We start from the raw sequence: 16,931 nt of genomic DNA on the forward strand, positions 1-16,931 counted from the left end.
TTTTTTTTTTTTTTTTTTTTTTTTTTTTTTTTTTTTTTTGCTTTGCTATACATGCTAAATCCAAAGATTTCCTCAAAAGTGTTAGAGCACATCAGCTCCAACCTCTCCCGGGCATCCTGTTCTGTAAAAGGGAGCATCTCCCATCACCTCCTTTATCTCAGGATTTAAAAAAATATATATATAAAAAAAATAAAGCTGTACGTTTTAAAGTTGTAAGCAGCTTTAGCTTTAAGTGTTCATGCAGAGATCCGCTGATGGCTCTGCCCATTCACCGTAACCTTGTGGGAAATCCTTTTCACTACTGAGTTACAGTACTCTCATGACTTGCATCAGAAGTCTCACGCTGGCCCTTCTGGGATAAGGGTGAAACACAGACTTGGAGAAGTAAAAAAAGTACACGAGTGGTATAACTGAAGGCCATTTTTAATTTCGCACAAACTCTCGCCATTTCCTTTCAGGTATTAGCAAAAGCTAACAGGAAAAAACAAAACAAAACAAAAAAGAACAACGGTAAAAGTAATAATTAAAAAAAAAATAATTAAAAAAAATAACTTTGGCAGAGAACAGCATCAAATCATTCATTAAAAAAAAAAAATTAAATAAGAATAGTCTCCCAGAATGCATTCTTAAGCTCTCAAGAAGCTGCTGCCTTCTTAGCTTGTCTTTTTTTCTTCTTCTTTTTTTTTTTTTTTTTTTTTTTTAAATAAAAGGCTCCTAATAGATTTCTGGGAGAAGATTCAGATATCTTAACAGAAATAAGTTAAGGGTAATAACAACAAAAAAGGTGTAGTTCCAAAACGACTTCTTCAAGACTATCATTCTAAGTTCAAGGCAATAAATAATCCCCTTGCTGCAGAGAGGGAAGCCAAACACCCCCCAGCTCTGCCCCTGTGCAGCTCACCAGTCCCACCTCAGAGGAGGCCAGTCATTAACATGTATGGAACCAACTGTCCGTTACGGGACAAACTGCAGTTCTACTAGACCAAAAAGTTGGTGTTTGGACCCAAACATATTAACCAGGATTGTAGGTAGATCATGACCAAAAAATTAGCAAAGGCATGTTTACGCTATAAAAAAAACCCCTCGAGCAACTTCTAACACTACAGTCTCTTAGACTGGGTGAGGCATTTGCTCACCAGCAGTTCTCCTGAAGCCTTAAATTTTGGGGGGATAAAAGGATTTGTTAAGTGGTGACATGCAGCAAAGAGTATTGGGCAAGTTCTATGACACCTCTAAGACATGGAAACAGAACACGACTGAAGAGGCCGACATCAGGCAGAGAGTACCATAGAAATGTTTGTAAATGACTTAAGAGAAAAAAACCCACCAAATAAACAATTTGCTAAAAAGCTTCTTCACAATAATGGTTTAAATGGTGAGAGTATTACTTCATGAAGATTCTAACTGCCTGTCAATAATCACTTACATTGTTTTGGCAACTTGTTAGTTCAGCAAAAATAAGAACGTATTAACTGGAATATTGAGTATCTCAGATTCAACAGTCAAAGGCTGCACTGTACCTATGGGAAAGATTCTGACTCCATACGAGGACCAAAGGATAAATTTGACCATGGATGTGACTGCAGTTACACTGACCAGGATACAAGCATCCCATGTATTGACTGTTTACACAGAACGGAGATAGAACTCCGTTCTGTTTAAATAGCAAATGACTTAGGGAAAGAGGAGGGAAAAACAACCTGGGAAAACACATTATAAGCAAATTGCTATTTAGGTGGCACTAAAAGCCATGCCTTCAGCTTCCTAACTACATAAGGCACCCTGGAAAAAAAGTAAGCAAGGACGAAGCAAGGGCAGCCAAGCAGAAGGGTCCCTGAGCTAACCTAACTGCACAGGTTAGGTGGTAATGCATTTGTTAGTATTAGAGCCAAAAAGACTGCTCTGGAAAACCCAAGTACCAGCTGCTGATAGAAAGACAAGCCAAGTTAGTAAGGGACAGTGCCCAGCACGTGAGTCTCCTTCCCTGTGCCAAATCTGGCACTCTAGAACCTAGGCTTTTCAAGAAAATACTGATAGTCTGAGGCTTATTCTCATCCTGTAAGTCATTTTTCACTCCAGTAACATCAGGCAAGTTCTGTTCTAGGTTATTTTATCCTGCTTAGAAACATTTATTGATGTTTTATGTCTTTTACATACAGTATCATTATTCCCAACTCACCCCATTATTGAGTTAACTTGAGATTCCTTTAACATACTTCATATACTAGAACTTTACCATTAAGAAGGAGTTAAAAGATTTTTTTCTGCATGAAGTGAGCCACAAACTGCAAGAAAATGTGTATTTACACCAAGAGTCAGGTATGGTAACTCTCCTCTCTTAGATACACTCCAACAGGGTTCCAACACTACCGTATTTCCAGTTAGATATCCTACTTCACAGTGGCAACAACTAAATGAAGTGGAGAAAGGTGAGACAACTCATCCTCTAACTAAAGTCTCAGAGCTAATGGGAGTCAACTGATTTCAAAACAAACAAACAAAAAAAATCCTCCACAAAACCCAACATGCATTGGTTTGCTTGATAACACACATCATATATCATATTGCTAAAAGCTACTTAAGCAGCCTGCAGCTTACAGGACCCACTGTACTGGAAAACAAATTGTCTCCAACAGTCAATGGCAAGATTAATCCAAATTTCATCTCTACGGAACTATCTGTTCTCAAGTTTATTAAGAGATTTGACTGCGGGGAAACATTTCTGGACCCTTAAAACACATCAGGCACTGTCAGCACAGCCCCTCACACTGTCTCAGCCTGGCCACTTTTCCCAAACAATTCCCCAGACAAGCTCAGGAGCAAAGACTGCTGCAGGAGTTAGTTCCAAAGGCAGCGTGGATGTGACTTTGGAAAATAGGGACTTTGCACCTCTTTCCCTCACCTCTCCTTGTCCTTCTCCTTTGTTTTCTCCCCTTCCAGACTCAAAATACAGCAGCGATAAGGCCGTGAAGCGTTCCCTTTCTCCCCATCATGGAGGAAAAAAAGTTATATTTTAGTGTGTTTACTAAACTTAAGACATGTGAAGTTCAACATTTCTCTTTCTCCCATGTGGTAGAGACTACGTATAGATTTTTCTCTAAAAAGAGGCAAACCCTAATGACGTCAACGACAATATAAGGCTAAAATTTTGTGGACCGTCAGCATTGAATGTATATTCTTCCACTTCAATATACTGTAAAATCGCAATGAAGAGAACCCTTTTTCACCCCTCTTTTCTTCTCTCTTCCATTGCCAGTTCGTGATCTCCAGGGTTTCTTTGCTTTAAATATAACAGCTTTTCAGTACTGCAATTTACAAAGGATAAAGATCAAAAGATAAACATTTCCTTACAGGGAAGAACGACAGAAAGCTACTAACAGCTACCACATTTTAAATTACTGCAGGAAAAATATCATTCTGTTGTTGCTATAAGAGAACTGAGAAGCTGAAAACACTGGAAGTGATGAACAAAATTCATAAGTATTATGTTGGCCAAGATAACACAGCTACATTACAAAGAACAACGATACAATGATGTGCATCACAACTCTGCATTCAAAATCTTTCGACATAGCTTTAATCATTTTGGATTTTACACAAAGGTAAATGATTACTTGTTATCTTCATCTTAACGCTGACTGAACTCTAGAACTGCCTGACTTCAAACACAGCCACCTGCCCGCCTTTGGTATATTTACACACGTGTACATGGAAAAAAAGAAAAGATTAGTACCGCAAACGAAGGGAGAGGAGGGAAGAAAGAGGGAGAGAGACACCACACAACACATCCTGCTTTCAGCAGATAGGACAACATGTTTTAAATGGTCTCTAAATGGGCTAAAGTTGAGTTGATTTTACAGTTATAGCGTAAACAATGCCTGGGTTGCAGTTATGTTACTTGGAAAAAATAAAAATAAAAAAATCTCCAGAGACCTGTATCAACTTCTGTATGTTTAGCCATACCCTTAAAAGTTCATTATTCACTCACAAAGAGAAATAGACAAACATGAATATTCCAAGCGAACAGACACAGACCAGTCCAGTATTTAGTAATAGTTTAACTTTTGGAGTCTCTTCCAGCATTTGTAAACAAACAGTCTCTTCCTCCATCTCCCGAACAGCTCTCTTGTTCATGTTTTTACTTTTAAAGCCACAGAACCAATCTATGAATTTCAAATGTCTCTCTCTATCATCAGTTTCTTCCTCATGCTTTTTCTCCCCCATCAAAGCTGCTTGTCCATTCGAATAGCAATCAACTGGTGTCTCGACTTCAGAGTGACTTACGGAAATCACCGGGTTGCTGTCATCTCTGCAAGTAACCAGAAGATTGATATCCTCAGGCTTAATATTTTTAATGTTTTCTTCAGATTTGCCGTTTGGAATGATATGGTTAGCATTTTCATTACACCTCAAGATGTTCTTTTCTTGTATTTTGTACCGCTCCCCCTTTGCAGTATTCTCTTTTACATTCCTGTTTCTCACAGCCCAGAAAGTGGTTGTTCGAACCTGTTCCTTTGTAGGCGGAGGTGTAAGAAGGCTCACTATAAAGGTCACAATTCCAGTGATCCAGAACAGAGCTGTAGCAACATACATGTAATGGATGTTTTTGATAAAGCTTGGCCTAGTATCTGGCTGGTTACACTCCGGAGCACGATAGATAAATGCCAGTATCAATCGTATCGCTCCAAGGACAAACCCAGCCATTCCGCCATAGAACGCTCCCTGTTCATTGCAACGCTTCCAAAATATACCCATAAGAAACAGAGCAGCCACCGGCGGGGTCAGATAGTCTGCTACCTCTTGAATATAAAGGTACATCTGACCACCTTGCATTTCAACAATTATGGGGACCCAGGCAATGCTTATAGCTACCATGAATGCCACAAAGACTCTTCCTACAATCATCAGTTCTCTAGACGTTGCACTCTTCCGAATGAGTTTGTAGACATCAAGCGTGAATATGGTGCTGGCACTGTTGAATATAGAGTCCAGGTCACTCATCAGTGCAGCAATCATCACAGCCATCATCAGTCCCCGAAGACCAACCGGCACAAGTTTCATCACCAAACGTGGGTAGGCAATGTTAGAGCATCCGGCTCTGCTCCCGCAGACTTGAAAACAGTGTTCTGGATTAATGCAGGCGATATCATCTGCAAACAGTATTCGTGAAATCATCCCCGGGACAACTATAATAAACATTGGCAGTAACTTTAAGAAGCCTGCCATCAGAGTGGATCCTTTGGCATGAGCAATGTTTTTTGCAGCTAAAACTCTCTGCACTATGACTTGATCAGCACACCAGTACCAGACAGATGCTGGAGTCTGTCCCAACAGAAATCCAGGCCAGGGAATATCTTCATCTGTTGGCTCACGCAACATTTTAAGAGCGTCGGGCTTTGGGTCCACATTGCAGGAATTGGTATTGGAAATGTTGTAGGTTAACAAGATAGACGTAATATTTGGTGATGCTAACATGTACCTTCTTTTAACTTCTTCAAACCCACCAACCTCCATAATACTTATGATCATAAGTGTGAGGGCACCGATAATCATAAGCAGAGCTTGAAGGGTGTCTGTGTAGATGACAGCCACAAGACCTCCGGTCACAGTCAACAGTGCAGTCATTCCAATAAGGAGGATTACTGACAAATAGAGATTCCAACCTAGCGATTCTTGAATAAAAAGCGCCCCTGAATACAAGTCAACTGAAAGTTTGGTGAAGATATAAAGAATTAGAGACAATGCTGCAAAATAGATTTGGATTCTATGCCCTCCAAAACGCTTGGACAAGTATTCCGGCATGGTGTACACTCCTGACCGAATGTAGACAGGGACAAAGACCCATCCTAAAAGCTGCAAAAGCATTAAGGCGTTGAATTCCCATGCACCTACTGCAAATCCACTTGCCGCTCCAGATCCTGCGAGCCCAATGAAATGTTCACTTCCAATATTGCTCACAAATAAAGATGCACCAATCGCTACCCAGGTCATAGAACGCCCTGCCAAGAAGTAGCCACTTACGGTGCTTCGATTGTATTTCCACATGGCAAAAAAACCTATGCACATTACAAGCACGAAGTACAGCGCCACAATGGCAATGTCTGCTGTTTCCAAAGAAGCCCTCATTTTTGTAAACAAAATGACTTCGCACAGCTGATGTCCACTTCTCGCCCCCCAGCAAATGTCTCTTAAGCAACACGTGAACCAGTTAACATGTATCAACACTGCGGATCAAATTCTTTGTCCCTTGGTTTGCTGTCCTGATGCTGGTGGTTGTGGTACATTTAGTTTCTCCGCTTCTCAAATGGAAATTTGGAACTTAGCACGCACTTTTAATCCACATTCCACAAGAGCATCAGCCTTAACTCAGTTGATGTAGGAGAAATTCTTAGTTGCAGCTAAGTTTAGTGAGGCCTACTGTACCAACCCTGCAAGGCAGCAAAGACAAAAGACAAAGATTGAATTAGAGGAGAATTTCATGAAGTAATGAGAAAAAATTTGAAGTCTAGTAAAACAATGACTCAACACCACAGATTTTCCCCCTTTACATTTCCTGCAATCCATGCTGCATTTAAGCAATCCATAATACACACAAATTCAATTCTTGTAAAACTAAGAAGTCATGCCTTTTATAAGTCAACTTTAACAAGCACCTTAAGATACAAAGCAATTCCGACTATTAAGTCACCCAAGTTCCCCCAAAAAAGGCAAGAAACAAATACATTTTCATTAATCTTTACAGTCTCTCAATTCTATTTCTCAAGCCACTAAAAAGGCCCTCCTCTTTCAGACAATCTTAGGAAAAAAGAAAAAACACAAAGGAACTGTAACCTGGCTAGTCATGTTATTGCTCTAGCACTGCACCTTACAAATCTTAACAGATCCTGATGTTGTATGCATGCACTCAAGACGCAAGCTGGATACTAGAGCTACAAAGTCATAATGCTGTCAAGAAACAACATGAATTTATCATCACCTGGAGAATCAAAGTTATTCCACAGGTTTTAACCAAGCTTGCACCTGCCTAAGGTACAGATTATAACAGGGTTACATTTCACTCTGAAAGCTCTTCATGAGTACCACACATCCTCTGAGTGAGGAAAAGGTCCCATTCATCCAGATGGCAAAAGCAAAACTATGCCTCACATCCAGCTTTAGGATATCTCTATCTTCCACATGCTTTTTGACACCTGCACCCACATGGCTTCAACATCCTCTGGGAGCACTCCAGGTACCACGATGAAAAACTGGATGGATTTTGGTAGCTTCCAGTTTCCAGTACCACCCATCTGTACTCAAGCATGAAAAGGATCACATTAAAACCAGAGGCAAGTTTGAAGGGAAAGTATATCCTGCTGTTCTATTGCCAAACCCCCAGATCATATCCTGTCCTGCACACCACCAAACAAGGGAATTCATTTAAACACCCAGGACTGAAGCGCTTAAAGTGGAGGCAAGGGGATAATAAAAAGATTTGCTGTCAAGATAACTGAAAAGGAAGGAAAGGGGCATTAAAGAGCTTCACAATGATTCCTATCTCTGTTATGCAGACAAGACGCTCCTTTCTCCTGATTCTGCCTGAGAAAGTATCATTTACCTACCAAAATCATGTAATGGCTTATGGGAGGACTGGACACAAAGTTTTTCTGCTTCTGATACAAGCACAGTCTTGGAATTTCAGCTTATTACAGAGAAGGAAAGAACAGGAAACTGACACCATTTCTCTTTCCCATCCACCAATAAAGGCAAGCACACAAATCACTGATCGCTGCTCTGAACATAAGATCTATCAGCCGTAGGAGGCCTACAAACATCAGTTTTAGGCACTCCCTCTTCTACTTCCTTTGCAAAAGCACTTTGGGTACCACTCTGAAAGCACACGTTTTCCTATTAATTCACCTCTGATTAAGACAAACTCATGGATAACATACCAGCATTTGGGTGGTTTCCCCTTCAGCACCCTTGTAGCATACTCATTTTTCTCAAAAAAAAAAAAAAGAAAAAACATCAAAATTTCTCAAATAGATCATAATAAGCTGCAGTTTGGTTTAAAATGCACACATACCCTGTCTGCCTTACTGAAGGCAGCAAAGGTGCTGACGTAAGAACGTATGCTTCTCATTAAGGCAGATGTATTTTAGAAAAGGCTTACAAGAAATTTCAGCCTTAAGGAGAAAAATCACAATCATGTTACTTGTACAAGCTGGCTGTTTTTCAAGAGTAGTTCAGAATCAGAACAAGATAATAAGGGTTCCCCACCACCGCCACAAACCCACATGAGAATACACGTATTCATTCTGCGGGAGCTACAGTCAATAATGAAAGACTACGGAGACGTGGCACAAAATGGACTGATTACAGTACTGTGCTAAATTTCTAATGCTCTTAAGCCTCGAGCCACAGATGTATTTGAAATTCTTCCACAGAAGAATTTGTGTTTACCCCCACTCACAAATGCAGCACAAGTTAAATGCTTTAGTTTAATCCAACACAAAATTCTAAATACTTCAGATCATAGGGTGCCATCACACCATACGCCAGTGTTATGCATAGTATTCTTAGCTTTAAGCATTTCTGAGCAATACTTTCATACTGTTGTTTCTTTTACTATATTTCCCTAAGTTTTCAAGTACTTTATAATGCTTGCACCAAAAATAAAATATTTTAAGGGAAGTGGAAGAAGAAACACTCTGGAAAATAAGAAAAACTATACGGAATCGGAATAATGGGCAAGCTAAAGAAATAGCAAGAATCTATATTATCCTTCTTCTACTGTACAGGATAATATTCTACTGTCATTCTCTTACTGAAAAATGTTGGACTTGAACTTCAGTTCACTTCTCAATATTTTCCCTGTAGGTTAATCAACAACCCTGCAAAGTTATATACTACACAGTAACATGTATGAATCATGACAACATCCAATGAAACTATGTCTACATGATAAAAGAGGTACCCAGCTGATAAGACCATTACACAAGCACATTCAATCCCCCTGGAAAGAGCATAAGTAGAAGATGCAGCTGCCCTTGAACAAATTGTGATATTTCTCAGTTGGGATACATGCCAAACTACTACAGGCTCATTCTAACTAAAATAAACAATATGTGAAGTTTATTGAGTATTTCCCACTGGAAGGTACAGCCAAATTATTCATTTTAAACAAGCAGCCTACAGAGGCTTGAACTATCACTTTTGTAATCAACATCTGAAATGTACAGGGTTCAGCTCAGTTGAACAGGAAGGTGTAAAGTTTTCAGTAGCTGCCACAAATCTGCTGCACTGTCACTAAATTACTGTACTAAAGTAGTCTCTTGTACCAGTTTCATACTAGACCTAATTCCAAAATAACCCTGGAATTTTTTTTTTTTATTATGAAAATGAGACACGTCCCTCTGAACTTTCAGCAAGTTATGACCTCAAGTCTTAAGAAGGACTTTTGAGACATTCCAAGAGAGTTTAAGCTGAAGTTATTAGAGCAGCATACACTGTGGCACTGATAGAAAAAAAAGAAAGAGCCCTGCTGCCAAGGACTGTGATTTTTTTCCCCTAGAGCTGTTTTCTGGCTGGATCATATCAGAGATGCAAAACAATGTTTTTCCCTCTTGCGTGAAGATAGAAGATTACAACTCTGGTGAAACAATGCTCTTGTCTCCAACAGGCAGCCTATGTTGTAAGCAAAAAAAAAAGTCTCAAATCCCTGAAGAGATGCTAGATAATGTGAAGCAGATTTAGGGTGGGATTTGCAGGAGAAATTTGTATGATTGTTTTAAAGGAACACTTTCTCCACAGTGCTTTTCTAATAAGACAGGCCTTTAAAAGTGCCAGAATCAAACTGTTCCAGCCCTGAAGCAACTATCTGGTTTGTGCTTAGTCTGTTTCTCTTAATTGCAGATGGGAGGCTTCCCATTTCATTTCCTCTCCTCCCTGCATTTAAAAAGCTAGTCCCAGGGACCAATGCTTTAAGGGTTAACTTGAGGATACACATGGCCACAGTAGTCTACAATCACTTGTTAGCAAATTAAGTACACAGCTTTGCTCACAAGGTGGTTTTGAAGGTCTTTCCTAGAAGTAAGATTTCTTCACTCCTATCTTCTTCAAAAAGGGTCAAGCTGATGCGATCTAGTAGTGCCTTACCTATTGAATCACTCACCTGTGTAAGACTTCCAGACTTCCAGACTCAATACCTGCACAAAAAATATTAACACTTTCTCTCCCGGTGGGGAGGAAGGAAAAAAAAAAAGACTTTAGAAGATTTTATATTTTGAGCAGGCCTGCACAACATCCAACCCTCTGAGCGTGCTGTCTTTCCTATTCACACTGCGGGCTGCCTGCTACAGACATGCAAGTGAGTTCCTAGTTGTTCACTGATCCACAGTAAATATAAGGATGCTTGAGGTAGCCTATCTTTCAGAAAAAAAAAAGTGGAAAAGGCTCTGTTCCATTTATTGCAGCATGCCAGGTTAAAAAAAAAAAGGGGGGGAAGAGAGAGAGAGGAGCACAAAAACGTTCTTCATAGATCAACTGCATCAACTGATACATTTCAACTTCTCCTTACATAGTACATGTCCTTGAGAAGGCAAGGTCTGCTCAAGACTATCCTAAACATCCACAAACTAACTTTTACGACTTGGCCTCATAAATGATGAACTGGGCCAGAGGGGCTGGGCTAGAATGGCACCCCAAAGCAACACAGTACAGCAAAGGAAACAGGCAAATTCAAAGCCAGAACTGGACCTATAACATTTAATAAATAAGTCTGAAATGTCACTTCCAGCAGCTCAACAAACTGGAATTATCTGAATGGGCAGCTAGCTGGATCAGCCTGTTTGCCACACAGACTCTGCTGCCCCAAAGCGATACCACATTAACGCTTCTCCAGCCCTGGAGAACACAGGTGCCACAGAGGTAGACGTGTAAGTTATCAATCACCACCACAGAAATCCAATTCAGGGTGCAAAGTTCAAGTCAGTCAGTCACTCAAAGGAGTTACTAAAAGCATGTAATGTACTTCTTTGTCTGGTATCTCAGGAATCATTCCAATTCTGTTCTTCATCATTTTATAGCAGCACCAGAGAAAGAAGGTTGCTCTGTAGCATGCTCTTCTTGATTCTGAAGGACTGATCAAGGAGACAGAAGAGAAATAAGTAACCTCACACATGCAGTTCAGCAGCAAGAGAACTACATCTCTCTAAAGGCAACTGCACTGCATTTTGTCTGTCAGAAATGTTATGCTATTATGGTCTTTTACAGAAGCAGTAACTGGAGTACTGTGAGGCCATATGAAGCTGAAGGCCAGCATAACCGACAGCACCAGCATTGTAGATCAAATTATTTATTCGTTTATTTTTTAAAAATATACAAACAGTTCCTCCTGCCCCAAAGCACATACACATTTCCAAGTCCTTCACCAAGTCATAAGGGGGACAAAAGAACTGGCCTATGTTTATGAGGGTGATATATTATCAGCTCTGAGATCCTGAAGTACAGCTGCTCAGCACCTTCAAAAGATTGGCCAACCTTTCCACACAAATACATAGTATCATTAGACGGTTGTAACAACTGAGGGGTAAGTCATTGCACTTTAAATTCAGTAGTTTCTCCCAGCAGGTTTGTATTCCTGCTAACATCAATGGATTTTCAAGATCAAGCGCAAGGTGCTGCAGCTGTGGCAATGCAATTCCATATGCAGAGAGCCGGGGAGGAGGACTCAGGAGGCCCAGTAGATGTAAACCTCATCATATGCTTGCAGCCAAGACAGCCAACACAAGGCTACATCAAAAAAGGGATGGCCAGCAGGGAGACAGAGGTGGTTATTCCTCTCTGCTCTCCCTTCATAAGGCCCCATATGGAGCACTGCATACAGGCCGGGGGCCCCCAGTACAAGAACAACACAGAGCTGTTGGAGGAGGTCCAGAAGAGGCCATGAAGATGATCAGAGGGCAGGAGCAGCTCTCCTGTGATGAAAGGCTAAGGGAGCTGGGCTTGTTCAGTCCGACAAAGAGGCTACAGGGAGACCATGCTGAAGCCTCCTGCAGTGCTCCAAGCGAGCTTATAAGCTTCAGGGAAACCAACTTCTTACACAGGCAGATAACGATATGTCAAGGGGTGGGGGAAAGGAGGAACATTTAGAAGAAGTGCTTTCCTTGGAGGGCGGTGAGGCACTAGTACAGACTGCCCAGAGAAGCTGTGGTGCACCACCCCCAGAGGCACTCAGGGCCAGGTTGGATGGGGCCCTGGGCAGCCTGAGCTGGTAGGGGGCAGCCCTTCCCACAGCGGGTGAGAGGGAGTGGAACTAGATGATCATTAAGGTCCCTTTCAATCAAAACCATTCAATTATTTTGTGATTTGTGTCTTCACCAAAACTCCAGCAGATGACTAGTAGCTCAGCTGCCCACAGATGGGTCACTATAAGCAGCTCCTCCTTCCCTCAGGAAGAAAACCATGCTGCTTCTTGCAAATGCAGATAGGCAGATGACCTTCCTCACACACAGGAACTAGAAGCAGAAGAGGAAGGAGAGCACAGAGAAAGCATGTGGCCAACAATAACAAAATTAAGAGCACAACAGGACAAACAGGGAAAGAAAGTAGTTTTAAAGGGAAGTGAGAAGGTGTATCTCCCCCAGGCACTGGGGAAAGGAAGAAGGTTCTGGCATCAGGCAGAATTCACCATGCCACGTAAGTCTGTACAGATGTCTGCTGATGTACTACATTAGCAGCTACAGACTCAAATTCTTTCTCCTAGTGATTCAGAAGCACCATCTTTTTCACTGCTTTTTACAAACGTTATTTACCTATGGATAAGTTTGTTTAAGTAGTTTGTGATTAAGAGCAACAGCAAGGATAAAGGAAATACAAACATGCAAGTATTTGACTTCAATAGAGGACTTGGGACCACAAAATAAAGTTTTCTGTGTGTGAATGACAGACATTAATTACTATTAAAAGCACAGAAGCCATCAGAAAGCACTATGTATCTCTACTGTTGAAGATCATTCTTCTTCAGCTGCAAGGCACGAAGACACAATCTAGTTGATGGTTACCATCACCTGGCAGTTTATTAGAATAACTTGCACAACTCCCAGTTCAGAAAAATGTGTTGGTTTACCTCATTTGAAGAGGATTTTGACTAAGAGAGGAGGAACTTCATAAGCTACTTAGAGAAAGAAATGATCATTAAATGCAAGTCACCACACAACTGGGCAGAAAAGGAAGTCATTCTTTCCAGAATTTCAAGGACAAAGGAAAAAAAAAAAAGCACAAGAAAATCACAGAGAACACTCAAGGCTTATTCAGGACTTTCCCAGGTTCCTATCACATTTATGGCTGTCCACAATCTTTTCAACAACAAAAAGTATCACAAGTTTTATTGTTAAGTGAGACTGAAGTTTCTCAGGCACTTTTAACAGCAGAATCCAAATTTGAGGCCCCTCAAAATTCTCAGCCTGATGATGCTCTTGCAAGATTTCTGAAGGCATTTCAAGGCACCAAAATGAGTATTAAAGAAAGTTATCTTGATTAAAGAACAACTAGTGCAATTCTAAATTGAACTTTATAATTACCTATAGCGAATGAACACTACCCAGCTTGCTTAGGTAGTCTCAACAAACTCCACTGAACATATTCCCCTCCTCCATCCATGTCATGGATGTACCTTTGTTTATACTTATTACTCCTTCAATGATTTCATGACCAAAGCAAAGACTGGCTTGCAAGTGGACAAGCCAAGATTAAAAAAAGAAAAGAAAGGATGTGAGAAATAGCAAAACAGCAGTTCTTGTGTCATGAAGAACTACATTTTTAGCATTCATGACAGTTTGCCACCCCCATGCTTGTTTCTGTTCCCCCTCCTCAGCCAGGCCAATACATTTCTGTAATATCTCAGCTCCAGAATTCAAACTGATGTTCCCACAGCAGAAACCTTTAACTTGCATAGATCTTGCCTTGCTTTCTGTTTTTTTAACTCTCATCTTTCCTGTCCAACTTCTACATACCTAGTTATATTTTACCCATCTGCCCTCCTTTCCACCTCATTATTGGCTCTTCTACAAGAGGCACACCAGAGCTACATCCCACAGGCAGGAAGCTTTCAAGTGCATAACCCAGTGGCTCCTGCTGCTCTCAAATAAACTGCATAGAGGTCATTATAAGCAATGCTAACTGCTGCTTCCACTTCAGCAATGCTTCCTCTGTCAGAGATCTGTAGTAAAGCAGGTGTGAGCAGCTGTGGGTCACAGAATTAACAATCTGCTCAGTCTGTAATCTGACAAAAAAAAAAAAAAAAACAAGTGACTTGATCAATAATCAATGATCCCCAAAGTATCATTGTTACAGCTCTGGAACAAGAGAATTTGAGGAAATCACGTTCTGAAAGATATGTAAAACCACAAGGACTTACATTATTAAAAAAATACATATTATGTACTAGAAGAAATGTATACACACATTCATACTTGAATTTAGCAGACAAGTCTAACTGATACAAAGGACATCTTAAAAGTCAGTCACTCTTAAGGTTTTTTTTTGTTTTTTTTTTTAAAAAACAATGGAGAGCAATGATGTGATTTTATCAGTACAACAGGTTCTCATTTATGAAGGATAGAATACAAACTACTCCCATGTTGAAGCTTACAAGCCTCTATCGGATCATATATATCTGATGTGTACAGATAAATGCACACACACACAATGAACAAATGAGAGGAGATGCGCAACCAAGACAGAACAGCACAGTGCTGAATAGGTAGCAGGAGCAAAATGGGGAATTCTTATCTTAGAAGTTTAAGCTGCCACGTCTATCCACTAAATCCCTCTGAAGTCTGTTGGCCGCAGCATAGTCACAACAGCCTGCTCACAGCCCTGCCTCTACATTCAGGCAGCTCAAAAGCTAAGGAAATGAGAGCTGCAGAGTAACCGGCCCATCCTATTACACATATTCAATCACTGAATAAGCCTGTATAAACCAAGAGACTTTTGACTATCTTAATTCCTGCCATCATTTTAGTTCTCACTTCAATTTTGCCAAACACATCTTGCTAACAACTACCTGCTATAAAAAGGTTTAAACTACTTCACAGAAAATAACAATCCTTCACCTCCTCCATATCCAAACCAGGCAAATATCACACACTTGGCAGAAACTTGCTACTCTCAGATCCTAGGAAAGAAAAATGGCAAGTGTCAGTGAAGAGGGTATCATTCTCTAACACTGTCTGCATCACACAGTTCAAATCCAGTAATTCTGACAGTAATGCTTAAGGCAGAAAACAAAAAGGCTGACTCTTATAGGAGAATCAACTGTAGACCCTGCAGCTTTCCAATCCTCTCTTTTGGTTCCAGCTATTTGGTCTTCATTCCAGCACCTCCCCCACAGAAGTCCTTTCCCTGCTACACATAATATCATGAAGAGCCTACTTCAGCCCACTACAAAAGTCAAAGGAAACAGAAGAAAACGTAATTTTCAACCAACCAAACAGGGGTGGTGGTGCAAGAGCGTACAGGAAAGGCATAATTCATGGTAAGAATAGGTGGGTTTATCAAAAAAAAAAAGAAAGAAAATAAAAACAGTATCTGCCTGCTTACTGCCCCCCTCACTCCCTTCTCCTTTTCCTAGCAACTAAAATATCAAAAGCCCAATTGCTGCAGCTGCCCACATAGCAATTAAGCATAATAGTCAAGATGTCAAGCAACACTATTGCCCATTACTTCAGCTTCCTTAAAATAGAATGATCTACACAGCAGGTAGACAGTTTCTGAAAAGCAGCAACCTGCTCAGAAGACAGCAAACAAGTGCTGAACACCAGTTACACTTTATGAGTATGTTGGTCAAACTGAGAGTCCAAGTGCACTGCAAGGCTACTGAGGTGGGTGGACAGGCTCCCTAGCTAAGAGAATGGCTGTAATAAGGTAAACAGGTGTTAAATCATGATGACTTCACTACAGATGAAGTGGGGGAGAGCACAGAAACAGGTTGCCCAGAGAGGTAACAGATGTCCCATCCCTAGAGACATTCAAAGTCAAGTCAGACAGGGCTCTGAGCATCTGATCTGGCTGTAAGTGTCCCTGTCCACTGCAGGGGTGTTGGACCAGACGATCTTTAAAAGGTCTCTTCCAACTCAAACGATTCTATGATACTAATAAAAATACTGACACACTTTCTCATTTTCAGCAAGATCGTCTACTAGAAGTTTTTTTTCATGTGCCCATTCTCTGCAGCTGCAGTCACAACGCTGTCCTGTCGCAGAGGGTTGTCCCAACTTGCCAGTCGGGCAGCAGCAAGCACAGCACGGGGATTCCGCCTGTTCTGTCTGTCCTACGCTCCCCAGGCTGCCGGCTCCCACGTGGGGTGTCTCGTATTGCCGCCCTGCGGTCGGTCTGCAAAACAGCAGCAGAGCAAGAGGAAGCCATTTCCAGCTCTTCCTTCCCTTTCCCCTTCCCATGCCCCACTTCCTTTCTTCCCCAGACTCCCAAGGGAGCTGCAGCAGGACCAGGAGGGAAGCCAAAGGAAGGCTCCCTGCAGAACAGCTCATTTTCCAGAGGCCAGAGCTCCAGCACATCCACCAATGGGTCACTGTCTCTTCCTGCTGCCAGAACCCCCCCTGCTGAATGCTCTCCTGGGAGAAAGGCAGAAATAATTAGAAAACCATGCTCTAAACTTCACTATTTGTAGCAAAATACCAAGCGCTATGTCTTTATTCTGCATCCCTACTTAACACACAACTGCAGCCTTTGACTCAGGCTCCAGAGTGTAAGCAGTGCACCTTCACACACACATCTCTATGCTGCTAAGAGCTGGCCACAAACCTGCTATCATGCTATTGTTCACTAGCACTTTGAACGTAGAAAGCAAAAGAAAGAGGCAGAATTAACCACTTCAACCATAACTCTGTTACCTCACTTCTCTAGTGAACTGCCTTTGCAAGAAATCTCCT

At 41.1% G+C, this 16,931-nt stretch overlaps 2 protein-coding genes across 2 annotated transcripts in view; both read right to left on the reverse strand.

Annotated features, from left to right (window-relative positions):
- Window positions 1-16,931, reverse strand: part of MRPS6 (mitochondrial ribosomal protein S6) — a 46,417-nt gene that overhangs the window by 26,411 nt on the left and 3,075 nt on the right. The gene's annotated exons all lie outside the window — the stretch shown is intronic.
- Window positions 658-16,931, reverse strand: part of SLC5A3 (solute carrier family 5 member 3) — a 19,384-nt gene continuing 3,110 nt past the window's right edge. Inside the window, exon 2 of the mRNA XM_042867175.1 lies at window positions 658-6,428. Coding sequence (XP_042723109.1) covers window positions 3,985-6,126 — 2,142 coding nt within the window. The 5' untranslated portion in view covers window positions 6,127-6,428 and the 3' untranslated portion in view covers window positions 658-3,984. The remainder of the gene's footprint in view (window positions 6,429-16,931) is intronic.

The sequence above is a fragment of the Lagopus leucura genome, unplaced genomic scaffold (assembly GCF_019238085.1).
Source record: "Lagopus leucura isolate 7727_CA_CO unplaced genomic scaffold, USGS_WTPT01 Super-Scaffold_100001, whole genome shotgun sequence".
Lineage (NCBI taxonomy): Eukaryota > Metazoa > Chordata > Aves > Galliformes > Phasianidae > Lagopus > Lagopus leucura.